The 27466-nt window shown below is 44.9% G+C and overlaps 1 protein-coding gene across 1 annotated transcript in view; it reads left to right on the top strand.

Moving 5' to 3' along the window:
- The window catches only part of NT5E (5'-nucleotidase ecto), a 162765-nt gene that overhangs the window by 76922 nt on the left and 58377 nt on the right, over positions 1-27466 (top strand). The window contains exons 2-4 of the mRNA XM_040428723.1: positions 12424-12646; positions 16337-16525; positions 16994-17191. Coding sequence (XP_040284657.1) covers positions 12424-12646; positions 16337-16525; positions 16994-17191 — 610 coding nt within the window. The remainder of the gene's footprint in view (positions 1-12423; positions 12647-16336; positions 16526-16993; positions 17192-27466) is intronic.

A 27466-nucleotide genomic window follows, 5' to 3' on the forward strand; every position in this document is an offset into this window, starting at 1 on the left:
GCCTGAGCTATCCCAATTTGCGATAGAACTTCTGGACTGCCCCGCTTCAAGTGTCCTGTCAGAAAGGACCTTCAGCGCAGCAGGAGGTATTGTCACTGAGAAGAGAAGTCGCCTAGGTCAAAAAAGTCTAGATTACCTCACCTTTATTAAGATGAATGAGGCATGGATCCCGAAGGGACTGACAGTGGGGGATGCATTTGACTAAAAAAGGCCTGATGAGATGCCTTGGGCTAAAAATGGTCCACACGCTGCTGTATTTAATCTCTGCATGCCGGATGACTTGCGTGACTTCTCCGCCACCAACTAGGGTTCAAGCCGCAATGTTTTAGTGCACTTTCTGCCTGGAAAACATCAATTTTTCCGGCCGCTGCAACAATACCTAATTTTTCGGGCATGTGTACATGCCTAATTTTTCTGGCCTCTGGTGCTGCACTGTGGCTGCAAAAACAAAACAAAAAAAAGGCACATACATGTGTCAATTCCCCTTCGTGATCGTTACCTTGTTGTGGTGAAGGGGCTTGCGTATCACAATGAAGCGATCACCTCTATGAGTGTGTTGGCAATGGCAATGTTGGCACACCCCAGATGATAAGGTCGTTCCTTCATTGTGAACAGACCAAAAACGATCGGCTGGATAATTTTGCATAGAAAAAACATAAATTTTCTTTGTGATCATCTAAGGTGATCATTAAAGCCTACTATGCCAACAATGGGCCCACACTGCAGAATCATTGTTTTCTGGGTCACTTAATTGTCACTGAACTACCTCAGCACAACCATAGGCTTTGAAAAACCGCCATCGCCTGCAATCTCCCAAACGTGCACACGAGCACAGTCATCACTACACCAAGATTGACGCATAGAGGAATAAAATTTATGTCATGAGTGTGTCAACTATTGACAACTCTTTGCGGTTGTCTAAACTCTATTCGATACAGGTCCCCTGATAGGGGACGTAACAGGGATTAAACTGATAAGAATAGTACTACTTAACACACCACTCATATAGGGTGGCACAGTTATTGCACGGCGCATGCGCAGTGCCCCAAATTGGAAGTAAGAGGACCAACCAAGCATCATTTTCCATCTCCCAGTTCCTAAAATCTATTCTATACACCGGCCCCTGATAGGGGACGTAACAGGGATTAAACTGATAGGAATAGTACTACTTAACATACCACTCATATAGGGTAGCACAGTACATTGCACGGTGCACGCGCAGTGCCCCAAATTGGAAGTAAGAGGACCGACCAAGCATCTTTTTCCATCTCCCGGTTCCTAAAATCTATTCCATACACCGGCCCCTGATAGGGGACGAAACAGAGATTAAACTGGTAAGAACAAATTTTTTTTAATAAAAAAAAGAGGACAGCCTCTGCGGAGCTGGGTATTTTTTGGCCGCGTTACTGAATGCTCATGCACAATGGCTGTAGGCTCATGCGTCCTTTTGCGGAGGTGACAAACCTGGTCAGTCAAACCCAAGGCAACATCATCGACCTCATCCCATATGCGTTTTTTCTGGAGCGTGCCCTGCGAAGAGTGCTGGATCAGGCCGTAGATGAGCATGAAGAGGAAGAGTTGTGGTCACCATCACCACCAGAAACAGCCTTGTCGTCGTTGATTGCTGGACCTGCAGCAACGCAGAGAGAGGAGTCTGAAGAAGAGGAGTCAGAGGAGGAAGGTGGCTTTGAGGAGGTGGAAGACCAACCACAGCAGGCGTCCCAGGGGGCTTGTTGTCACCTTTCGGGGACCCTTGGTGTTGTACGTGGCTGGGTGGAGGAAGAGACCTTCAATGACGTCAGTGAGGACAAGGAACGGGACATGGCTAGCTTGGTATCCAACCTTGTGCAAATGGGGAGTTTGCGGTTGTGCAAATGGACTGTTTGCGTTTGTTTGCGGTGCGTTAAACGGGGAGTTTGGTCTGTCAGAGTTTGGTCTGTCACTGTGAAGCGGGCGTAACCCTTACACTACCTGATCGATACAACATCATACCTGATGTTTTAAAGCACGTTATTCCAAACAATTTAGGAATGTTAGGTGATTTATGCCCTTTATGGATTAAAACCCGACTCTGCGTCAACTATGTAATTTTCCATGGGAGTTTTGCCATAGATCCCCCTCCGGCATGCCACAGTCCAGCTGTTAGTCCCCTTGAAACAACTTTTCCATCACTATTGTGGCCAGAAAGAGTCCCTGTGGGTTTTAAAATTCGCCAGCCTATTGAAGTCTATGGTGGTTCGCCCGGTTCGCCCATTCGCGAACATTTGCGGAAATTCGCGTTCGCCGTTCGCGAACGAAAAATGTTATGTTCGCGACATCTCTACCAATCAGTACATGCAATTCAGTAATACAAGCTTTTTTACAGTGACGTGTTCATGCTGATTTGCTGGATCTTCCAGTAATTCACTGATAACAGGTGTTGCATGTTGGCAGTACCTGTGGTATGGTATGTTAACAGGAATTATGATTGGGGTGGGCCTTAACTTTGGGACTCCTACCAATCTTGAGAATAAAGGGCCCACAGCCCTGCTTTAGCATTACATAACCTTCTAAATTCTCCAACCTCCCGACCACCGACTGGGCCATGCAGCAGTTGCCTACACAGGAGTACTGCTTTGCATCCAAAATGGTGAATGGGGTTGCATCAGCAGTTTGAGCTCTTCATTATCAAGATTGTGTGCGTCCCAGAGGTGGGCCACCCTACTGATATGCCATACCTTTGCAAGATGGGAATACCTAATTTAGTCTAACCAGGTGGCAAACGAGTATTCATATTTTGTTAGAACACTTTCGTACACAGTCACCTGCCAGTGGGAACTTATAGCCAGGATGTCACGGTCACTCCCAGGCTAGGTGTTAGAAGATTGGAGAGGCTGTTTGCATGTGATGTCATCTGACAGCCTCTTTTGGTTTCACTTTGTTGTTGATGGTAATGACCACACGTCTAGTCAGGTGCTGCAAAGTGGTCATTACTATTTAAGTCTGGCTACTTCCTTCACTCCTTGCGGTGTATAGCTTAATTTGCTAGTGGAAGAGCTGCTGTGTGTTTTCCCCTTTGGTGTTCCTGCTCTTTGTATTTGAATTGTGTGCTTACCTTTTTGTATCTGGTCTGAGTCAAGACCCCTGTTCCTTCTGCTTAAGGAACGTGTCGTCTTTGGGCCCTATCACTACCTTAGGGCATTACAGGGTTATCAGGCTTTAGGTTCCAGTGAATGAACGGTCCTACCACTGAGGTCCGTTCATTCGGTTAGCAGTCAGAGCTAGGGTTAGGTTTCATTAGGTGTTGACCTTTTTCCTCTCCCTAACTTCTAGGCCAGATATCTTCCCCCCCCTTCCCCCCTTGTGTTTGGTGTGGTGTTCCCTCCCACACCTTATCGTGTCACAGGATGAGCGCGACGAGCAATCACTAAATGATTATTTCCCTTTTAATGCTGTGTGCATGATCATAACCGTGGATTGTGCATGGCATAGCATTCTGCCACTAGTGCTAAACTAGAGCACTAGAAATTGTGTGTTACTGATCCCCTGCTTGGTAGTATGTATGAAGTTTCCTGGCACCAGTTTGGCCCCTTTCACACGGGCGAGATTTCTGCGCGGGTGCAATGTGTGAGGTGAACGCATTGCACCCGCACTGAATCCGGACCCATTCACTTCAATGAGGCTGTGCAGATGAGCGGTGATTTTCACGCATCACTTGTGCGTTGTGTGAAAATCGCAGCATGCTCTATATTGTGCGTTTTCCACGCAACGCAGGCCCCATAGAAGTGAATGGGGTTGCGTGAAAATCGCAAGCATGCACAAGCAAGTGCGGATGCGGTGCGATTTTCACGCACGGTTGCTAGGAGACGATCGGGATGGAGACCCGATCATTATTATTTTCCCTTATAACATGGTTATAAGTGAAAATAATAGCATTCCTAATACAGAATGCATAGTACAATAGGGCTGGAGGGGTTAAAAAAATAAAATTAAAATTTAACTCACCTTAATCCACTTGTTCGCGCAGCCCGGCTTCTCTTCTGTCTTCATCTTTGCTGTGCACAGGAAAAGGACCTGTGGTGACGTCACTACGCTCATTACATGGTCCGTCACATGATCCATCACCATGGTAAAAGATCTTGTGATGGACCATGTGATGAGCGCAGTGACATCATCAAAGGTCCTATTCCTCAAAGAAGAAGACAGAAGAGAAACCGGGCTGCGCGAACAAGTGGATTAAAGGGTTTCTATCACTTCGTATGCCATAATTAGCTCTCAGACACTAGCGATCCGCTAGTGTCTGCTCTGGCCAACCATCCTAATATAAGAGCTTTTTGGGCAGCCGTTTTGCTAAAAAAAATAACTTTTATAAATATGCTAATGAGCCTCTAGGTGCTATGTGGGCGTCATTAGCACCTAGAGGCTCCGTCTACCTTCATACACAGCCACCGCCCAGCGCGTCCCTCCAGCCCGCCCATCTCCTGCTGAATGCGATCCTCCGTGTGACGCAGCGGACGAATTCTCGCGCATGCGCCGTGCTCGGCTGTATTCGGCGCATGCGCAGAGAATGTCTGACCGCTTCCCTGCTCAGACATCTCCACTGCGCCTGCGCCGATGACGTCATAGTGCTCCAAGGAACCATGTTATAAGGGGAAATAATATAATCTACACAACACCTAACCCAAACCCGAACTTCTGTGAAGAAGTCCGGGTTCGGGTTTGGGTACCAAACATGCCGATTTTTGTCACGCGCGTGCAAAACGCATTACAATGTTTTGCACTCGCGCTGAAAAATCGTGCATTTTCCTGCGACACACCCTCATCTTATCCGGGCCAAAAACATGACGCCCGTGTGAAAGAGGCCTTAGAAATAACAGAGCTCTGCTGAACTGCTTTTGCATGCCAGATTTTTCTTAACTAACTTAGTAGAGCAATTTGCAGTATGTTTCTGGAAGAATCAGTGCAATTCATTCAACTTAGTGATTACTATGTTTCTTCAAAGATTAATGCTGTTTTGCATTTTCTATCTGTGACCTATTTTCTTTTTATTATCATTATGGTCTAATTGGCTGTTATATGGTTTATTGGACATTGTGTGCAAGTAAAGTATAAAGTCTACTGAAGCAAGATAAATATTAGCTCACTGATAATGTGGTCATAGACAGGAGATTTAGGCTACTTTCACTCTTGCGTTCGGGGTTCCGCTTGTGAGTTCCGTTTGAAGGCTCTCACAAACGGCCACGAACGGATCTGTAGTGCCCAAATGCATTCTGAGTGGATGCGGATCCGCTCAGAATGCATCAGTATGGCACCGTTTGGCCTCCGTTCCGCTCAGCAGGCGGACACCCGAACGCAGCTTGCAGCGTTTTCGTGTCCGCCTGGCCGTGCGGAGCCAAACTGATCCGTCCAGACTTACAATGCAAGTCAATGGGGACGGATCCGTTTGACGTTGACACAATATGGTGCAATTTCAAACGGATCCGTCCCCCATTGACTTTTAATGTAAAGTCAGGAGTCCCTATTAATATACCATCGGATCAGAGTTTTCTCCAATCCGATGGTATATTTTAACTTGAAGCGTCCCCATCACCATGGGAACTCCTCTATGTTAGAATATACCATCGGATTTGAGTTAGATCATGAAACTCAGATCCGACAGTATATTCTAACACAGAGGCGTTCCCATGGTGATGGGGACGCTTCAAGTTAGAATATACTAAAAGAACTGTGTACATGACTGCGGCCTGGCAGGTGCTGCCAGGCAGCAGGGGGCAGACCCCCCCTCCCTCCCCCCCTGTTTTTAACTCATTGGTGGCCAGTGCGGCCGCCCTCCCCCCCTGTTTTTAACTCATTGGTGGCCAGTGCGGCCTCACCTCTCCCCCCCTAGTTAAAATCACGTTCCGAATCCCCCATCATTGGTGGCCAGTGCGGCCTCACATCCCCCCCCCCCCTAGTTAAAATCACGTTCCAAATCCCCCATCATTGGTGGCCAGTGCGGCCTCACATCCCCCCCCCCCCCTAGTTAAAATCACGTTCCGAATCCCCCATCATTGGTGGCCAGTGCGGCCTCACATCTCCCCCCCCCCTAGTTAAAATCACGTTCCCCCATCATTGGTGGCAGTGGAGAGTTCCGATCGGAGTCCCAGTTTAATCGCTGGGGCTCCGATCGGTAACCATGGCAGCCAGGACGCTACTGCAGTCCTGGTTGCCATAGTTACTTAGCAATTTTTAGAAGCATTATACTTACCTGCGAGCTGCGATGTCTGTGACCGGCCGGGCGCTCCTCCTACTGGTAAGTGAAAGGTCTGTGCGGCGCATTGCCTATAGCACAGACCTGTCACTTACCAGTAGGAGGAGCGCCCGGCCGGTCACAGACATCGCAGGGGGGGGGAGATGTGAGGCCGCACTGGCCACCAATGATGGGGGATTCAGAACGTGATTTTAACTAGGGGGGGGGGGGAGATGTGAGGCCGCACTGGCCACCAATGATGGGGGATTCGGAACGTGATTTTAACCAGGGGGGGGGGGAGAGGTGAGGCCGCACTGGCCACCAATGAGTTAAAAACAGGGGAAGAGGGGGGTCCAGCTGCACTGGCCACCATTGAGTTAAATATAGGGGAGAAAGGGAGGGGGGGTCTGCCCCCTGCTGCCTGGCAGCACCTGCCAGGCAGCAGGGGGAAGTCATGTACACAGTTCTTTTAGTATATTCTAACTTGAAGCGTCCCCATCACCATGGGAACGCCTCTGTGTTAGAATATACTGTCGGATCTGAGTTATCACGAAAAATCAGATCTGAAAAAAACTGTTATGCAAACGGATCCGTTCTGAATGGATGCAAGCGTTTGCATTATAGGAGCGGATCTGTCTGTACAGACACCAGACGGATCTGCTCCGAACGCAAGAGTGAAAGTAGCCTTAACCTGTCTGATCTTCCCTTCCTCTTGAAATAACAATTATCTCACAACAAGCATGTTAAGACCCTTTTTACACAGGCCGATCAGGGCAATTATCCGGAAACAGCGCTCCTAGGAACAGACGATTCCCATAACTGCCCTGTGTAAGGGTCCCTGTACACGGGCCGAGAATCGGATAGATCATCGCTAACGAGCGTTCATAGGAACACTCGTTAGCCATTATCTGGCGGTGTAAATGTACCGACGATTACCCGATGAACAAGCAAAATGCTCGTTCATCAAGTAATTGGATAGTTTCTGCGAACACAAAAATCCTTGCTTCCCAAGAGCCGGCAAACAACAAGTCATTATGGGGAAGAGCTATGGCATTAGCGATCGCTCCTCCACATCTCTGGAGGAGATCACTGCCTGTAAATGCATCAGTCTCCTCCGCTAGCGAGCAGCAGATTGTTAGGAAGGAATGCTTCCCTCCCGACAATCTGCTAGTACATTGTCCCGTGTAAAGAGACCTTAAGTGTGCCACTGATCACACCAGGAATGAGTAAACACTCGTTCACAGGGTGATCATATGCTTTGTTCGGCACCCAGAATCATCCATTCTGGAAAGCACATCGCTCTGTGTAAACAGAGATTTGCTGCCCGCAAACAATGAATCTGTAGAGGGACAAGTGGTAGCAGAAGTAATCATTGATCCCCACACAGAGGAGATCATTGCTGCATGTAAATACTCCTTTGCTCAACAATCAGGCAATGATCGGCAAGCAGCCTGTGCCTGTGAAGCAGCCTGTGTAAAAGGATCTTTAGTCTACGAATGGGAAAAGATAGCAAAGAAATCATTTCAAGTACATCTTATGTCTATCTAAGGCTACGTTCACACTTGCGTTGTTAATTCCGGTATTGAAATCTGTGAGAGGATCTCAATACCAGATACTAAATGATTTTGCACATCAGGATGCATCCGTTTCATCAGGATGTGGTTGTGTGAAATCAAAACGGAAAAGAATAGATCTGTTTTTTTGCGTTTTTTTATGACAGGACACAAAACTGCAGATTGCAGCGGTTTTGTGTCCAGTCACAAAATGGAATGCTTCCGGAACGGAACACATCCTGATGCATCCTAAACTGATCTCTTTCCATTCAGAATGCATGACGACTAAACAGAATTTATTTTTTCCGGTATTGAGATCCTCTGCAGGATCTCAATACCAGAAAACAACAACGCAAGTGTGAAAGTAGCCTAACAGCTATAACAGCTCTATTCAGAGGCATAACTTGAAGTTCCAGGGCAAAATGGTAAATCTGACACAAATGTTACATGTTGTTTGTTGTACTAGTCTCCTCAGTGTTGGGAATGCAACTATAACTTCTATACATTCTGGAGTTTAACCTCTGAACATACAGGTGAAACTCAAAAAATTAGAATATCGTGCAAAGTTCATTTATTTCAGTAATGCAACTTAAAGGGAACCTGTCACCAGGATTTTTTGTATAGAGCTAAGGACATGGGCTGCTAGATGGCTGCTAGCACATCCGCAATACCCAGTCCCCATAGCTCTGTGTGCTTTTATTGTGTAAAAAAATGATTTGATACATATGCAAATTAACCTGAGATGAGTCCTGTCCCTGACTCATCGCAAGGACAGGACTAATCTCAGGTTAATTTGCATATGTATCAAATCGTTTTTTTTTACACAATAAAAGCACACAGAGCTATGGGGACTGGATATTGTGGATGTGCTAGCGGCCATCTAGCAACCCATGTCCTCAGCTCTATACATCAAATCCTGGTGACAGCTTCCCTTTAAAAGCTGAAACTAACATATGAGAGAGACTCATTACATGCAAAGCGAGATATTTCAAGCCTTTATTTGTTATAATTTGGATGATTATGGCTTACAGCTTATAAAACCCCAAAGTCACAATCTCAGGTACCCTTTGCTGAGGGGGTATGGATTATTAGATGACTAGAGTGTGACACTTTGAGCCTAGAATATCAAAACTTTTCACAATATTCTAATTTTAAGTTGCATTACTGAAATAAATGGACTTTTGCATGTGTGCGAACTTCACCTTTTCAATGCAAAGGTGACATCTGCACCAAAAACTGCAAGTAACACAGGTGGTTTTTGGTGTGGACCTGGACGGGAGACCTGCATGAAAAATTGCACAGATTTTCTGTTTTGAAACCTGTACCCGTAAGTACCCGTAATGGAGCAAATACACCTTCAGTTGCTTTCAGCCCCCATACACATACACGAGTCAGCCAAGCACACAAGGGGTTTCAAGGGGAAAAGAGGAGAGCCGCTGATAGACACTTCACAGCAGCCCAAACACCTCCATACACAAGGTCCCAGACATCAATGTTTTCTTCTCTTTTTTTTTTCAGTATTTCTCAGAATGAGTAGAACTGGTGAATTTACTTCCTTTGCTTTCTAAACATTAAATCTGTGATCATTATAATCTGCATGATATTAATAGAGAAGCAATAATGATTCTAGTTACTGTACATTATATTACAGAAATCTAATATATAAAGCTGAGTGTATGTATGTATGTCCGCTAAAGGAATCCGCACCGTCGCATTTACAATCACGTAATTTGGCACACAGGTACATCAGGTGTACGGGAAGGCTTCATACCTGTCTCAGCTCTCTAGCATGTACCGTTCCTGAGATATCCCAAAAATGCAAATATGGCACATCACATGACCTACATTAGCCAATAGAAGCCTGCAGGTCTTTCTCTTCATATCCCAACTGCTATACACATGGTTACATGACTTTTATCAGCCAATAAAAGCTTGCAGGTCCTCAATCTCCACATACACACAGTTTTACATCAGGTTTCCAAAACAACCCAGCAATTTTTCATCACTGCTGCAGGTCAGCTTCAAAGGGGCAGGGCGCTGTGGATGACACTGTTAAGGAAGCGGAGTGCTGTGGAGGTCACAGTTAAGGGGGCAGGCTGCTGTGGAGGTCACAGCTAAGGGGACGGTCCGTTATGCAGGTCAGTGTTAAGGGGCAGATTGCTGTAGAGGCCATTGTTAGAAGTAAATCTTGAAATTTCTCTAACATTTCAAAAACAAACTTTTTAAGGACCAGTTCAGGTCTGAAGTCACTTTGTGAGGCTTACATAATAGAAACCACCCAAAAATGACCCCATTATAGAAACTACACCCCTCAAGGTATTCAAAACTGATTTTACAAACACCGTTAACCCTTTAGGTGTTCCACAAGAATTAATGGAAAATAGAGATACAATTTCAAAATTTCACTTTTTCGGCAGATTTTCCATTTTAATAATTTTTTTCCAGTTACAAAGCAAGGGTTAACAGCCAAACAAAACTCAATATTTATGGCCCTGATTCTGTAGTTTACAGAAACACCCCATATGTGGTCGTAAACAGCTGTACGGGCACACGGCAGGGCGCCGAAGGAAAGGAATGCCATACGGTTTTTGGAAGGCAGATTTTGCTGGACTGGTTTTTTGACACCATGTCCCATTTGAAGCCCCCCTGATGCACCCCTAGAGTAGAAACTCCATAAAAGTGACCCCATTTCAGAAACTACGGGATAGGGTGGAAGTTTTGTTGGTATTTTAGGGTACATATGATTTTTGGTTGCTCTATATTACATTTTTTGTGAGGCAAGGTAACACGAAATAGCTGTTTTGACACTGTTTTTATTTTTTTTGTTATTTACAAAATTCATCTGACAGGTTAGATCATGTGGTATTTTTATAGAGCAGATTGTCATGGACGCGGCGATACCTAATATGTATACAATTTTTTTGTTTATGTAAGTTTTACACAATGATTTAATTTTTTAAACCAAAAAAATCATGTTTTAGTGTCTCCATATTCTGAGAGCCATAGTTTTTTCAGTTTTTGGGCGATTATCTTAGGTAGGGTCTAGTTTTTTGCGGGATGAGATTACGGTTTAATTGGCACTATTTTGGAGTGCATATTACTTTTTGATCACTTGCTATTACACTTTTTGTGATGTAAGCTGACAAAAAATGGAATTTTTTACACCGTTTTTTTTTCTTTTTTTAGGGTGTTCACCTGAGAGGTTAGGTCATGTGATATTTTTATAGAGCCGGTCGATACGGATGCGTCGATACCTAATATGTATACTTTTTTCTATTTATGTAAGTTTTACACAATGATTTCATTTTTTAAACAAAAAAAAACATGTTTTAGTGTCTCCATGGTCTGAGAGCCATAGTTTTTTCAGTTTTTGGGCGATTATCTTAGGTAGGGTCTAGTTTTTTGCGGGATGAGATGACGGTTCGATTGGAACTATTTTGGGGTCCATATGACTTTTTGATTGCTTGCTATTACACTTTTTGTGATGTAAGATGACAAAAAATTGCTTTTTTTACACCATTTTTATTTTTTTACGGTGTTCACCTGAGGGGTTAGGTCATGTGATATTTTTATAGAGCCAGTCAATACGGACGCGGCGATACCCAATATGTATACTTTTTTTATTTACTTAAGTTTTACACAATAACAGCTTTTTAAAAAAAAAAATGGTGGGCCCACGCCTTTTTGATCGCTTATTGTTGTACTTTTAGTGATGTAAGGTGACCAAAAAATTGTTTATTTAGCACAGTTTTTATTTTTTACGGTGTTCATCTGAGGGGTTAGGTCATGTGATATGTTTATAGAGCCGGTCGATACGGATGTGGAGATACCTAATATAAACTTTTTTCCCCCCTATTTTTTACCAATTTTTTTTAACTTTATTTGCGGAAAATGACGTTTTTGTTTATTTTTACTTGAAACTTTAAATTTTTTGGGGGGAAAATTTATTTTTCAACTTTTTTTAACTTTATTTTTTGTCCCACTTTGGGTGGCCACTATTAAAGGGGCAGTGGGGTACTGTGAGGTCACTGTGGCAGTCACTGTTAAAGGGGCAGTCGCTGTGGAGGTCTCTGTTAAGGGGGCCGGGAATAGTGGAGGTCACAGTTAAGGGGACAGGTTGCTGTAGGTGTCACTGTTATAGGGGATACTGTCGATATCTTTGAACGACACACACAAACATTAAATGAAATAGATGAAATATACCCGTGCGAAGCCGGGTCCTTCTGCTAGTCCTGAATAAAACACACAGGCCCTGGTGTGTGGTATGCCAGTCTTGACAGGGCCTGCATCACCGGAGGAGGCATTTAATTTATGACAAGGCACAGGCCTTGTCTTAAATTAAATGCCTCCTTCGGCAGTGTGGGCGCCAGACTGAAATCTACTCCAGCTTGCAGCTGGTGTAGTTTTCAGTTGTCGTTTATACTAGTTTCTGGTGTAAATGATAAATGGGCCATGGCCAATGGTCCTGCCCTTGCCATGCCCCCTTTTTAGGAAATTGGTGAGGGCGGTGTAAAAATACTCGCTACCAAAACTAGTCGCAATGGCATGAAAAAAGGTGTAAGGGGATGATAAATCTCCTACAACGTTTTTAACATGTTCTAGGAGGCCCCACATTTGCCATTTTATTACATTGCCGCAATATTAATTTTCTTTTCCGTTTAGGCTCTTGGAAATCATGAATTTGACAATGGAGTTTCTGGTCTTTTGAGCCCTTTCCTGATGGACGTAAACTTTCCTGTTCTGAGTGCCAACATTAAATCAGACAACCACCTTGCATCTAACATCACTGGATATTTTCTCCCATTTAAGATTCTGGATGTTGGTGGTGAAAAGATTGCAATTGTTGGATATACCTCAAAAGAAACCCCAGTATTATCTGACCCAGGTAAACACATTCTTTTCTGACTAAGCTACAACACTTTATGTGCCTAATGTGCTTTCAAATGAACACTTGCAAATAATAAGGAAAGAGCATATACAGAAATGTCTTAAAGGAGTTGTCTGAGTTATCAAAAAAAAAAAAAAGAACTTTTAATCTGATTTTAGCAATATATACATAAACTAAGCAAGTTTTAAGCAATATATATATATATATATATATATATATACACTCATGTACCTAGTTTTGTTCTGGCCCTTTGTTGACATGCAGTTGCAGAGCTGTGGGGGCGTGTAACAACAATCTCTGAGGTTTTCCTCATGAATATTTGTGGATGTCAACAAAGACTGCCTTTCCCTTCTTCTGCTCTGCAAAGAAACACATAACAGTATAGTGGGGCGCCAGTTGCACGTGACCGGTATTACAAGGGTAGCAGTATAGATATATATGTATATATGACAATATACAAAACAGCTCAGATGGCGGGTCTATTAATGTTATATTGGAGCTATATAGAAACATGCCATAACCATAATTAAAATGATAATTAAAATTAGAAATGAGTTAAGTCAAGGGACTTACTTCACCAGGGAGGAGGATGAACAGGATAAGCACAAGACACCTGTCCTCCTTACCTCCCTCGCCGAGGTCGCCTGTAAGATGGATACACACCCCGTCCTCCTGATGAAAGAAAACTTGAGGGCTTCAAACCAAGGATGCTTGTTTTATTCCAATTAAAAAGCTTGACGCGTTTCGGGGATTACAACTAAGTCCCCTTTATCAAGAGCATAAGTATAAGCATCTGCTCTGCAAAGGGAGTGAATAAAAGTGCTGCCCCATCTGCAGTCTGACTGTTGGAATACTCATGTTGCATGTGTGGGACTACAAGTCCCACCTATACAGTACAATTACATTGCTCATACACATCACTGATACACTTCCCTCTACCTGTTCTTGTGCAATGCTCTGCAGACACTTCCTCACAGCCAACAGAGGAGTACAGAGGAGAGAAATCCTCTGGTTTTTGTCAGCTCTGTATTTGCAGGATGAGGAGGGAGGGAAGATGCTGTGCACAACATTTATCTTGCCGGTGCCTGGAGAAGAAGAAACCCTGCAGCTGCTCAGTACCTGAGGCAGAGCCTTCAGCCGTGAGTCTGTGCTAGTGATGGTAGAAGGGGTTAAACTGCTGAAGAATCCACTGGGAGGGGAGACACAGCGCAGACAGCACAGACAGCAGATTGAGCAGTGCAGGGGGCGTGGCTTGTCGCTCCCACCAGCACATCCTTCACAGTGATGTTCAGTGCACAGAGGCAAACATGCTCCCTCAGGCTTGTGCACCGAATGTCATCACAGCAGGGAAAGAAGCTGACATCACAGTTCATGTGACACTCAGATAACTAGGAGAACAAGGCCACTATAGATGACGTAAGTGAACACCCCTTACATTTGCTTAGTTAGAAACATACAAAGAACAAAAAAAATTACTCGGATAACCCCTTTAATTTTCTAAAATTACCATGCATTAGAGAAAGCAGTAGTAGGGAACTCAAATCCCCTATAGTTGTTCTCCCTTGCTCCTAATATGAAGTAAAGGATAAACATTTATTTGGCATTTCTAAAATCAGAGAAAATCTATGTGAATTCATAAATGCAATATTATGTATGTAATTCATGAGATACAAGATGATATTATCAGTTAGGGCTTATGGACATGAGCATATTAAGGCTACATACACACTCTAAATTGTACAGATCGATAATACAGTACCTATGTCAGTCAATGAGGCCCATTTTGACCTCTGTATATGAAGCTTCCCACTGCAAATGTTAGTGATTGTATTTAATGCACTGTATGTCTCTTAGACTGTATATGGAGATAGCAGTGGGCCCCTAGCTACTGTTGCTAGGTAGGGCTGGCCCCACCCTATCATCTCTAGTAAGACGTGAGTCAGTCTAATGTGAGCTGTGGATGTGTAAACAGCTAAGGAGCAAAGCTGTGCCAAGTGACACACTATGTGCCAGCCCTCCAGAGAAGATCTTACTGGATCCTACAGAGAGTGTAAGGGTTCTACCAGTGGGAGTGGAAAGGTAAATGCCTGCATCTTGGCTACAGACTTCCATAAATGTGGTGGGACCTAATAAGCTTCACGTACCCCATACTGAAAGAACAGCCTGATCACTGTTTAGAGATGGTGCTATATTGAGTAGATACCGATAAAGTGAGAGTGAGAGGAACAAGTTGCACCCCTTAGTCGAGCTGTAAAAGATTGAGCAGATTATAAAAGAGACAGCCCACTGCCTCCTATACATTGTTTTAGGACACTGCACATGGTAACTGTAAAGACCGTGTGAACCATCTGCAAATGTGCCTCAGTAAAGTTCAGTGAGCTTGTGTCACTAAAATCCTCCATATTGTTCCACGATGCTGCCTGCATCACCAGCACACTGCATTATCAGCCTGTCTGCGGGACCTCTGCCTTGCACCCACAAAACCACACTACACTACAATCAGGCAGAGGGCCCCAAAGCCAAAATGCGTCCCAAGAGAAGAAAGGGTGCACCCTCCTATCATTGCATGGCCTAAGGATCACCAGAGTGAAAGCTCCCACATTGAGAATGACTACTCCCATCCTCTCCATTGTCTCTGTGGCTCACTGCATATACCTCTGTCTTCCGCAGAAGAATAATTTTTTCTTTATTGTCAGACTTTATATGACTTGTGCTCTGTTCCATTGGACCGTGCCATGCTCTATTGGATGCCATGTTACGGAAGTATTTCCCATTGGAAGTACTGATTCTAGGGGAGAATATCTCCATAATATGGCATCATACAAAGATACAGCTGCAACACTTGCAGTAACTAGTATTTATGCACAAGAGTCTACCTTCAAGGGTAGCCTTGCCACTTTTGCTTCATATAATTCTGCCAGAAGTGTAGGTAAGCAGGGGTGCACCTAGCCTTTCTGCTGCCTGAGGCGAAAACTGAAACAGCCCCCCATGCCAATTTCTTAACCTAACCCCTTTGCCACAATGAAAGCACTCATTGCCCATGGCCCCTCTGCTGCCCCTCTCTTGCCCCTACCTGGTGCTGCCTCACCTGTCCTCATTGGTTGAATTAAGATGCTGCATTCTGTATCGCCGTCTGACAGTCTTAGTTTTCTGGCACGGCACTGCACCCATTAAAGCTAATGGATGCCTGCATTACTTTGTCAGTGAGCTGTCTATTATACTGTAGCTGGGACCATTCTCGGTGGGACTGTTGGGAGATAGCTGATTTCTATACTTGGCAATAAAAGAGACAGCAGCACACATGGTCAACCAATGCTCGATTCAAACTTACAAATTTACTCACTGTGAGATGCTGAGAAATATAAAAGTCCTATTACCTAAGCCCATTTTAGTCGGAAAGAAGCGGCAATCAGTGACATAGCATATCCTGTGGATACATCATAAATAATTATGAAGGGATCAGCCCTCTAATTTATAATTATGTAAGGTTTGATTGATTGCCTTCATCGTATTACATAGGAGGTGGACTTTGAGCATGCAAGCACACCCATGTAAGAACCGGCTCTTTCGCTACTGTGAGCTGCCAGTCCTGAGATGACCTTTTCCCATAAGGTAAAGCAACGAAACATCAAGGAGACTGCATTGTGTCTGTTTCACGTATTTCTTTTTCTATATTTTGTGTTTCAGGCCCACATTTGATATTTGAAGATGAAATTTCTGTGCTGCAACAAGAAGTTTCTAAAGTGCTAACTCTTGGTGTAAATAAAGTTATAGCGCTGGGACACTCAGGCTTTGAAACTGATAAGCTCATTGCTCAGAAAGTGAGAGGAGTAGATGTAGTAGTGGGAGGACACACAAATACTTTTCTTTATACAGGTTAGTACTTATTTTTAACACAAAGAACTCTTGGAACATTAGAAAGCCGAGATAGTCGGATCTCTGGGTATTTTGGGTGATTTCCTGAACCATTCAGTATAAATAGAGCTATGTTCACATTTTGGTGCAATTTTTTTCAGCTGTGTTTTTTGTTTTTTTTACATGTGGTTTTAACATTCAGTGATTATGGACCTTTTTTAAAATTATTTTTTGAAAATTCTCATATGGAAAATTGCGTTACCTTACAACTGGAGACAGAGAAACAGATAAAGAGATGGATAGGAGATGAATAGATATCGACATATATACATGCAGTGTTTTTGTAATCCTTGATGACCCCATTTACACAGAAGATACATTTGTGCAGTCCGTGAACCCTTACAGAGTAGCTTGATGGTATTACATATTATTGCATTAACCCTTTTTCCAGATTCTTCTTTACAATGGTAAATGTCAATGTGATTGCAGGCCCACCACCCTCCAACGAGGTACCTGTCGGGAAATATCCCTTTATAGTAAATTCTGATGATGGTCGATCAGTGCCCGTTGTCCAAGCATATGCATTTGGAAAATATCTTGGCAACTTAAGTATTACATTTGATGAACAAGGAAATGTTTTACATTCTTCTGGAAATCCAATTCTTCTGGACAGCAGCATTCCTGAAGGTTAGCAAAATATCTGTTCCTTAACTCAACTATATATACTGTGAAGGCAACTAAGGTCAAGCATTGAACTTTCTGAAACTGGTGCAGTACTAGATCTGCATGGTTAATTTAGAACTGCAAACCTAGAAATGACTTGGCAAAATACACTTTTGTGTTGAGGTGTAATACACCATAAGTTTATTTGTACAGGAACATTTTACAATAAAATGGGACCAGTGAAAGCGAAGAAGCTTTTAAAGATGAAGAAAATATAAGGCTGGCACTCAAATATGTGAAATCAATAGAAGTGACAATTTATTACATAAAAACCAATACAATGCACAATCAATTAATTAAAATATGTAGGAAAATACACAAAATAAAGAATGTAAAAATGCCGCAGATTAAGCATGCACTGTGGGCTGCAATCTAGGGGTATTGTGTCCCTTGAGAAGCTAAAGATGTATCCCTTAGTTAGGTCTGTGTAGAAACTTATGGAAACAGTTTCTCTGTGATATAAGGTAATGTCCTCCTTGGAATAATCCTCTGATTAGGATGCGGGCTGTTCCAGGAACGGCGCTGTGGCCGGTGGTAATGGCAATTCCAGGAGAAGATATCAAGTTCCAACTAATGTGGATATACCACAAAGTAACTGTAAGGCTGCAGGTGGGGAGTAAAGCGGGACCGGTGTATCTTACCCTTCTGGTTCGGGTCCGGTAGCTGGGAGGTCTCTTCCTCTTGCCGCTACTCACCTCGATGCGCCGGCTTCTGCTCACGCTGTTCGGCGTCCTCGCTCGAGACTGTCGTGTCACGTGATACTTGTCTCGCGGGATTTGCCTTTCAGGAAGTTCAATCTGTTTTTTCCTCCGGCTACTTTCGCATTAGATATCTGTGGAGCGCTCCAACATCCGAAAGTCTTAAGAACTTGTTTAGTGATTCCAGGTCATTCTTTAGGGGTGAACTCGCCAGACGCGTTTCGGGGACGTCTCTCCCCTTCCTCAGTGGCTCTACCCCCATTGTAGTGTCACTTCCTTTTATAGTCCGCTCAGTGCCATCCAAAATGAGTAGCGGCAAGAGGAAGAGACCTCCCAGCTACCGGACCCGAACCAGAAGGGTAAGATACACCGGTCCCGCTTTACTCCCCACCTGCAGCCTTACAGTTACTTTGTGGTATATCCACATTAGTTGGAACTTGATATCTTCTCCTGGAATTGCCATTACCACCGGCCACAGCGACGTTCCTGGAACAGCCCGCATCCTAATCAGAGGATTATTCCAAGGAGGACATTACCTTACATCACAGAGAAACTGTTTCCATAAGTTTCTACACAGACCTAACTAAGGGATACATCTTTAGCTTCTCAAGGGACACAATACCCCTAGATTGCAGCCCACAGTGCATGCTTAATCTGCAGCATTTTTACATTCTTTATTTTGTGTATTTTCCTACATATTTTAATTAATTGATTGTGCATTGTATTGGTTTTTATGTAATAAATTGTCACTTCTATTGATTTCACATATTTGAGTGCCAGCCTTATATTTTCTTCATTATATTACCCTTAGACTGATTGGGTGATCAGTCCTTAGGCTAGAGCACTAGTCCGTGTGGGAGAGGTGGTGAGCTATCCACTATTGCGAAGCTTTTAAAGATGCCAAGCATTAAAAACTACAAATTCTACAAATTAGAAGGTGTAAATCTTAATAGTCATTATCTGCCTTGATGTACTCCCTCTTATCCTGTCCTTATACTGTACCATGATTCCTTGCTGGGGAAAAATGTCAGTCAAAACAAGTATGTGGATTTGCATCCATGCACTTAGACTTCTAAGTCTTCTAAGAAGGCTTTCTAACAGATTTTGAATATGGCTGAGATTCACATCTATTCATCAGTGTTAATGAGGTTGGGCACAGGCAGAGGCTAAAGAGCTTTGGCTTACAGTCAGTATTCAAGTTCATGCCAAAGGTTGTTGATAGTGTAAAGGTCTGGTTTCTGTGCAGGTCAGTCAAGTTCACTAAATCTGGCAACCATATTATATGGATCTCAGTTGTATACGGGGGTATTGTCATGTTGAATTGTTGCCACAAAGTTGGACCTACAGACCTTTATGATATTGTGTATTGTAGCACTCAGGTTATCTTTCACTGTAACTAAAGGACCCAACCTAAATGAGGAAAAAATATTAGGGAAGAAGCATGAGAGCGGCGACGTAGTGTGCCGTGATGTTAAGCCGTCTGGCTGATACCCGGAGAAAGCTTTTGCGCACCACACTGATTCTCGGTCCTTGTGCTTGAGACAAATTCCCTGTGAGCTTGAATCGGCCAGATAATCACTAACATGCGTTCGTAGGAACTCTCATTAGCGATTATCTGCAGGTGTAAAGGTGTCGCCGATTTCCCGATGAACAAGTGAAACACTCGTTCATCAAGTAATCGCATAATTCATGCGGTCACCTAAATCATTGTTTAGCAAACAATGCTTCTGTATGGGGACTAGTGATGGCATTAGCGATCGTTCCTCCCCATATTGTGGAAGGGATCGCTGCATGTAAATACGGTGGTCTCCTTCACCGATGAGCAGGTGATTGTCGGCAAGTGATGATTTAGGTGACTGCATGAATTATGTTATTACCTAATGAATGAGCTTTTCACTTGTTCATCGGGTAATTGTAATCTTTCAGGATTAAAAATTGTTTGCCGGTGGCAGATCGCTGTGTCTAATCACTATCTGCAGCCGGAAAACAATAATTCAGTATGTGGACGAGCGTTGGCATTAGCAATCGCTCCTCCTCATACTCTGGAGGAGATCATTGCATGTAATAGCAGCGGTCTCCTCCGCTGACAAGCAGGCGATTGCCAGGAAGGAACGCTTTCCTCCCGACAATCTCCTGTGTGATCTGCCCGTCCAATATAAGCTTAAGCAGGGCAGGTATATCGGATTCTGTAAAACAGGAGTTTACTACAAGTGTTTGGAGAAAAGGATAAGTACTCTGCTAATTCGCCTTACAATTTACAATGGACTGCTCTTCTCAGGCTTAAAGGCCCCTTTACATTGCTCAATTGAGCAGACGATTGTCAGGAAGGAAGGGTTTCTTCCCAGCAGTCGCCTACTCGTCAGTGAAGGAGACCGCTGCTATTACATGTAGCGATCTCCTCTACAGTATGGAGAGGAGCCATCACTAATGCCATCGCTCGTCACCAAACTAACACCTCCCAACCGTCCCGGATCCGGTGGGACAGTCCCAGATTTCAGTGGCTGTCCCGCGGTCCTGGAACAGGGGAGGTATGTCCCGCTCTCAGGCAGCTGTCTCTGTATCCATAGGATGCAGAGACAGTTGCCTGTAATGATGAAGCAGAGAGTCGTTTGCTCCCTGCTTCATCATTCCTCCCTCTGTCGGCACTCCACACTGCTGGTCTGTGCATGGGGCGGGGCCGGCCAGGAGTCAGCTGTGCTCCTCCTCCTCCTCCTACACAGATAAGCAGCTCTCTGTATCCTGCTGCTGCTGGGGAGATTATCAGAGGAACACGGTGTAGAGTTTATTTATTTTTTTACTTCCTGTGAAGGGGCACATAACTGGGCATAATACTGTGAGGGCACATAACTGGGCACAACTGGGCATATAACTGTGAATGGTCACATAACTGGGCATATTACTGTGAGGGGGCACTAACTTGGCATATTACTGTGATGCGGCATATATCTCTACATGACTACTGTGTGGGGGCACATATCAGGGCATAACTACTGTGAGGGGGCCCATATCTGGTATAACTAATGTGAGGGGACACATGTTTGGGCATCGCTACTGTGAGGGGCAGTGAGGTACTAACGGAGGGGCATGGGGGGCGGTCCACCACGGGTGCCGGCTGTCACGGGGGTGCCAGAAGCAGTGAGCGCTTCCATCAATACAGACAGAAGCGCTCATTGCTGGAGCGCAGGGAGCTGGGTCCGGTCACTCACCGCTCAGCTCCCCGCGCTCCTCCCCTCCTTCAGGCTGGCGGCGCTCTGAATGGTAGAGCAGGAAGACTTCTCCCGGCTCCACCATTCAGCCTGCAGGCACGGATCGCGGTGCTGGCCTGTGTGGGCGGAGCCTGCAGCCTGGGAGTCTGCATAAGCTCCTCCCACACAGTGCTGCAGAGCGATCTGTGCCTGCAAGGAAGAGAGGACTGTGAGCTTCAGGAACCAGACAAGGTGAGTAGTTAATGTGGTTTTTTTTTTGTTTTTTTGTTTTTTAACACAGAGGGGGCACAATGGTCATTGCTAATGTGAAGGGGCACAATGGTCATTTCTACTCTGGAGGGGGCACAATGGACATTGCTAATGTGAAGGGGGCACAATGGGCATTTCTACTCTGGAGGGGGCACAATGGGCATTTCTACTCAGGAGGGGCCACAATGGGCATTGCTAATGTGAATGGGGGCACAATGGGTATTTATACTCTGGAGGGGGCACAATGGGCATTTCTTCTCTGGAGGGGGCACAATGGCATTGCTAATGTGAAGGGGGCACAATGGGCATTTCTACTATGGAGGGGGCACAATGGGCATTTCTACTATGGAGGGGGCACAATGGGCATTTCTACTCTGGAGGGGGCACAGAGGGCATTGCTAATGTGAAGAGGACACAATGGGCATTTCTACTATGGAGGGGTCACAGTGCACAGAGGGCATTACTACTCTGAAGGGTGCACAGAGGGCATTACTACTATGAAGGGGGCACAGAGGGCATTATTACTGTAAAGGGGGCACAATGGGCATTATTTCTATTAAGGGGACATAATGGGCAATATTACTATTAAGGAGGCACAATGGGCATTATTACTGTGAAGGGGGACAATGGGCATTACTACTATTAAGGGGCATTATTACTGTGAAGGAGGCACAGTAGAGATTATTACTGTGAGGGGGGCACAAAGAGGGCATTAAAACTGTGAAGGGGCACAGATAGGGCATCACTACTGTGAAAGGGCCACAGAGAGGGCATAACTACTGTGAAAGGGTCACAATGAGGGCATAACTACTATGAAGGGGCAAAATGAAGGGATAAGTACTTTAAGGGGGCACAATGTGGGCATAACGACTGTTAGGGTGCACAATGTGGGCATAACTACTGTTAGGGGGCACACATCTGTACAAAACTACTGTGAAGGTTGTACAATGAGGGCAATAATACTGTGAGGGGGTGCGATTTTTTTAAAAGTATTGGGGGGTGCCAGAGAAAGGACCCACCCAGGGTGCCAAACAACCTAGGCACGCCACTGGTGAGGGGGCACATATTTGGGCATAACTACAGTGAGAGGGCACATATCTGGACATAACTACTGTCAGGGGGCACATATCTGGGCTTAATTACTGTAAAGGAGGCACATATCTGGGCATAATCTGTGAAGGGGCACAATGTGAGCATAAATACTGTGTGGTGGCAACTTTTGTGGGGGCATTTAGGGGACTGGGTGGGATTAGGTGGCCTAGTGTGGAATTTTTTTTGCCTTGGTGCACTTTGCACGATGCACATATCCGTATCCCTCTTTCTTCTCTTCAAAAGTTGGGAGGCATGCTACTGAATCAATATTTGCCGGCACCAGAGTTTGTTTAGACAGCATGATATGCCGCAGGCAAACAATGATTCAGATGTCTACTCCAATGATCCTATTATCTGATGAGCAAGCATCAGGTAATCGGCAGCACCTTTACACCAGCAGATCATCGTTAAAGGGCTTCTGTCACCCCACTAAACTCTTTTTTTTTTTTGGGGTACTTATAATCCCTATACTGCGATATATCTATACATTATGTTATTAATCATTTTCGTTCAGTAGATAATGAAAAAAACGTACTTTTATAATATGCAAATTACCTGTCTACCAGCAAGTAGGACGGCTACTTGCTGATAGCAGCCGCAAAAAACCGCCCCCTCCTCCTGTTGATTGAGAGGGCCAGCAGCGATCTCCTCCTCCGGCTGGCTATGTCTGCATTTCAAAAATCGCGCTCCTGTCTTGATTCGGCGCAGGCGCTCTGAGAGAAGGAGGCTCGCCTCCTCAGCACTCCCTCAGTGCGCCTGCGCCGATGACGTCTTCTCTTTCAGTGACGTCATCGGCGCAGGCGCACTGAAGGAGTGCTGAGGAGGCGAGCCTCCTTCTCTCAGAGCGCCTGCGCCGAATCAAGACAGGCGCGCGATTTTTGAAATGCAGACAGGGCCAGCCGGAGGAGGAGATCGCTGCTGGCCCTGTCAATCAACAGGAGGAGGGGGTGGTTTTTTGCGGCTGCTACCAGCAAGTAGCCGCCCTACCTGCTGGTAGACAGGTAATTTGCATCTTATAAAAGTACGTTTTTTGCATTATCTACTGAACGAAAATTATTAATAACATAATGTATAGATATATCGCAGTATAGGGATTATAAGTACCCAAAAAAAAAAATTTGTTTAGTGGGGTGACAGAAGCCCTTTAACTAGTGTTCGTATGAATGCTTGTTGGCGATAATCTGCATAATGTTTGAGCAGTGTAAAAGGGCCTTAAGTGAAGGAGTCAGTGCTGATTCTGTGATATAGGGGTCTGGTACAAGTATTTGGGAAAAAAAGATAAGTATTGTGCTGATTCATCTTACCATTTATATTTGACTGCTATGCTAGGGCCTATGCAAATGAGTCAAATCTGATTCTGTGATATAGTCATTTGCTACAAGTGTTTGTAGAAAAAGATAAGTACTGTGCTGATTCATCTTATATAGCAGATGTGCACACAATTGCTTATGTTGCTTCTTTTTTGATCCTCTTCTGTGAAATGATGACAAGAGGCGGTTATGGTTCACATAAGCAGAATTAATAATTGAAAAGCCCATATAGTAACAAAAATATGGCTCCTAAACCAGACTGTCTCTCAATATCATCAGCACAACTGGTTAAAATCCATAAATGCTTGGATATGAAAGCAATTGAAAAATGGTGTATTAAAAACTAAAATGTCTTTTTTCAGAGAATATATACAGAAAATTCATGAAAGGCAAGAGGTTGATGTAAGGAATATGGATTATTATTTTATGTCAGCCATGTTCCCACACCAGCCATCAGCTGTCAGATAGCAGAGGTAGTGAACTCCACAGGGATGCCCTGCTTCAAAGCCCAGCCAAATGGCAGAGAACCTCTAGCAGGCCACCGTTGTTTACAATTTCTCACTTCCATTCAGCCAGCCAGGAACCCAGCTAATGGAACAGGAAAAACCTCTCTGCAGGGGGTCTAGGCCATTGCTCAGTTCAATGTACATTATCAGACATCATGGAACTGACAATTCATAAGGAATTATGAATCGCCCGTCCATCAAAGACATAAATCAGATGCATATTTATGTCCCTGTGGCCACGATGAACAGGCCTGTGGTCATAGTTTAGTGGTGGAATGCCAGGGAGTTGAGATATACATATTTCCCCACAGAAACCAAATAATGGTACCATGCTTGGACTCTACTGGTAGCCGGAACTCAGGCAGATCCATTGGTCCCAGAACCACCTCACTGCGACATTCTGGTCTGGAACCAAGAGGCCGGGAGGGGAGGGGCCGACTACAGGTTAAAAGGCTTGTGCCAGCAAGCGGCAGTGGCGTCGCCAGTGGGGAGCCAGAGGGGGCCACGGCCCCCCCTACATCACGCTGTGCCCCCCCAGGTGCCCCCCCAACTAAAATGCCCCCCAACTGAGCGGCTGCAGCCGGGCACAACAGGGAGATGAGCGCTTCCATTGCGCTCATCTCCATAGTCATCTGCCTGTGCTTCGGCAGGGGAGGGAGAGGCGTGTCCCTTCCCCTTCCTCTGATAGGCTGCCGGCCTAGTGCCTGCAGCCTATCAGAGGGCAGTGCAGGCGGCGCGATGACGTCATCGCACCGCCTGAGCCATACAGTGCGGGACACAGGCCGGAAGAGGCCTGCATCGCATCGCTGACATGGAGGTAAGTATAAGTGTTTTTTGGGGATTTTTTTACAATAGTTTTACAGGCACATTGGGGGGGCTTATTACTGGCACATGATGGGGGGCTTATTACTAGCACATGATGGGGGCTTATTACTGGCACATGATGGGGGGCTTATTACTGGCACATGATGGGGGGGCATATTACTGGCACATGATGGGGGGGCATATTACTGGCACATGATGGGGGGGCATATTGGCACATGATGGGGGGGCTTATTACTGGGACATGATGGGGCGGCTTATTACTGGCACATGATGGGGGGGCTTATTACTGGCACACAATGGGGGGGCTTATTACTGGAACATGATGGGGGGCTTATTACTGGCACATGATGGGGGGGCTTATTACTGGCACATGATGGGGGGGCTCATTACTGGAACATGATTGGGGGCTTATTACTGGAACATGATGGGGGCTTATTACTGGCACATGATGGGGGGCTCTTGTTACTGGCACATGATGGGGGGCTAGGCTCTTATTACTGGTACATTGGGGGGCTCTTGTTACTGGCACGTTATTGGGGGCACTTATTACTGTCACATTATTGGGGGCACTTATTACTGGCACATTATTGGTGGGCACTATAGGGGCATCTATTGATGCCACAAAGAAGGGGTATTTTATATGGGGGACTCTGTACAGTAGCATTTTATACTGGGACACATTATGGCGGGTACTATGGGGAAGGGGGAGAGGAGTACTATGGAGTCATCTTCAGGGGGCACTAAGAAGGGGAATTTTATACTTGCAAATTATGGGGGACACTGAGGGCATCTACTGGGGCATGATATATGGGGCATTTTATACTGGTACATTATGGGGGGCACTAGGAGGAATGGGGGAGAGGAGCACTATGGGGGCATTTACTGGGGGCACTATATAGGGGTATTTTAGGTATTTTATACTGGCACATTATGGGGACATTAGCTCAACTGGGGGCATTACAAGGGGGTATTTTTTGCATTGTCACATTATAAGGAGAATTATTTCTACTGGGGGGGGCATTATGGTGGGCTTTATTACTCCCCCATGGTATGACCCCCTAGTAGCAGCACCAGCCTCTCCCTGCTCTGCTATCCCTCTGCCCCTTCTCCAAATCCTTATTATGAAATCTTTCTCATTAGGATAAAACACATCAGCTCCGCCGAGCCCCCCAGCCAAGTGTGGAAGTGGCATCCGAGATCCCCAAGGGTCAAGCCAAGTAATTGTAAGTTTTCATGTAAAATATGTTTGTTATACACATATAGCATACACTGTGCCACACAATATACAGTATACCGCTACACTGTGCCACACAATGTACAGTATACCTCTACACTGTGCCACACAATGTACAGTATACCTCTACACTGTGCCCCACAATATACAGTATTCCTCTACACTGTGCCCCACAATATACAGTATACCTCTATACTGTGCCCCACAATATACAGTATACCTCTACACTGTGCCCCACAATATACAGTATACCTCTACACTGTGCCACACAATATACAGTATACCTCTACACTGTGGAGTCTGTTCTATAAGCATCCTTGTTCTGTGGCAGCGGACAGAAAATAATCTGGAAGTGCCCCTCCCAAGACCAGGCTCTGGATCCGCCACTAGACCGCTCACAGGAGTGTACATTTCTTCTAAACTGTAATCTGTAGTATGGAGGGGGAAATGGAGATGACACTGTCATGGGGTGGATCTGTGGATGACACATATAGCATAAGATGCTATATACGGTATGTGTCATCCACAGATCCCCCTCCCTATAAAAGTGTCATCCACAGGCAACTAGGACATGTTGAAATCTGAGTGATTTATTTATTTTTTTTAAAACCACAGACAGCAGGACTTTTCTTCCCTGTTGCGGTTTTAGGTATTGGGTAAAGTATCGCAGCATTTCTAAGCATACTTGTGTAAATGTATCGTTGTTATAGCTGCCCCCTACTTTTGTCCTGGCCCCCAGTGTGCCCCCCCAAAATTTGAAAGCTAGAGACGCCACTGGCAAGCGGGCAAGTCTTTTTTCTGAAGGGAGGTCACATCGTGCAATGTGTTTAGAGGGACCTGCAACCTGCTGACATCACTGCTGCCCATAGTACAAACAAACAGGTAACGGCAGCACCTCCAGTGACTTCTTTATTAAACAGACTTCACAGAAAATGTGCCATAAAAATAATATTCTTATGGCACACTTTCTGTGAAGTCTGTCCAATAAAGTAGTCGCTGGAGATGCTGCCATTATCTGTTTGTTTGTACTATTCGGTGGGCTGCTGTCACGGCTGTATGTGGGCAACAATAGTAATACACAGTACAGAGCTACTGACTGGACCCAGAACTAGGGAGGAT

Source organism: Bufo bufo, chromosome 4, assembly GCF_905171765.1.
Source record: "Bufo bufo chromosome 4, aBufBuf1.1, whole genome shotgun sequence".
NCBI classification, from domain to species: domain Eukaryota; kingdom Metazoa; phylum Chordata; class Amphibia; order Anura; family Bufonidae; genus Bufo; species Bufo bufo.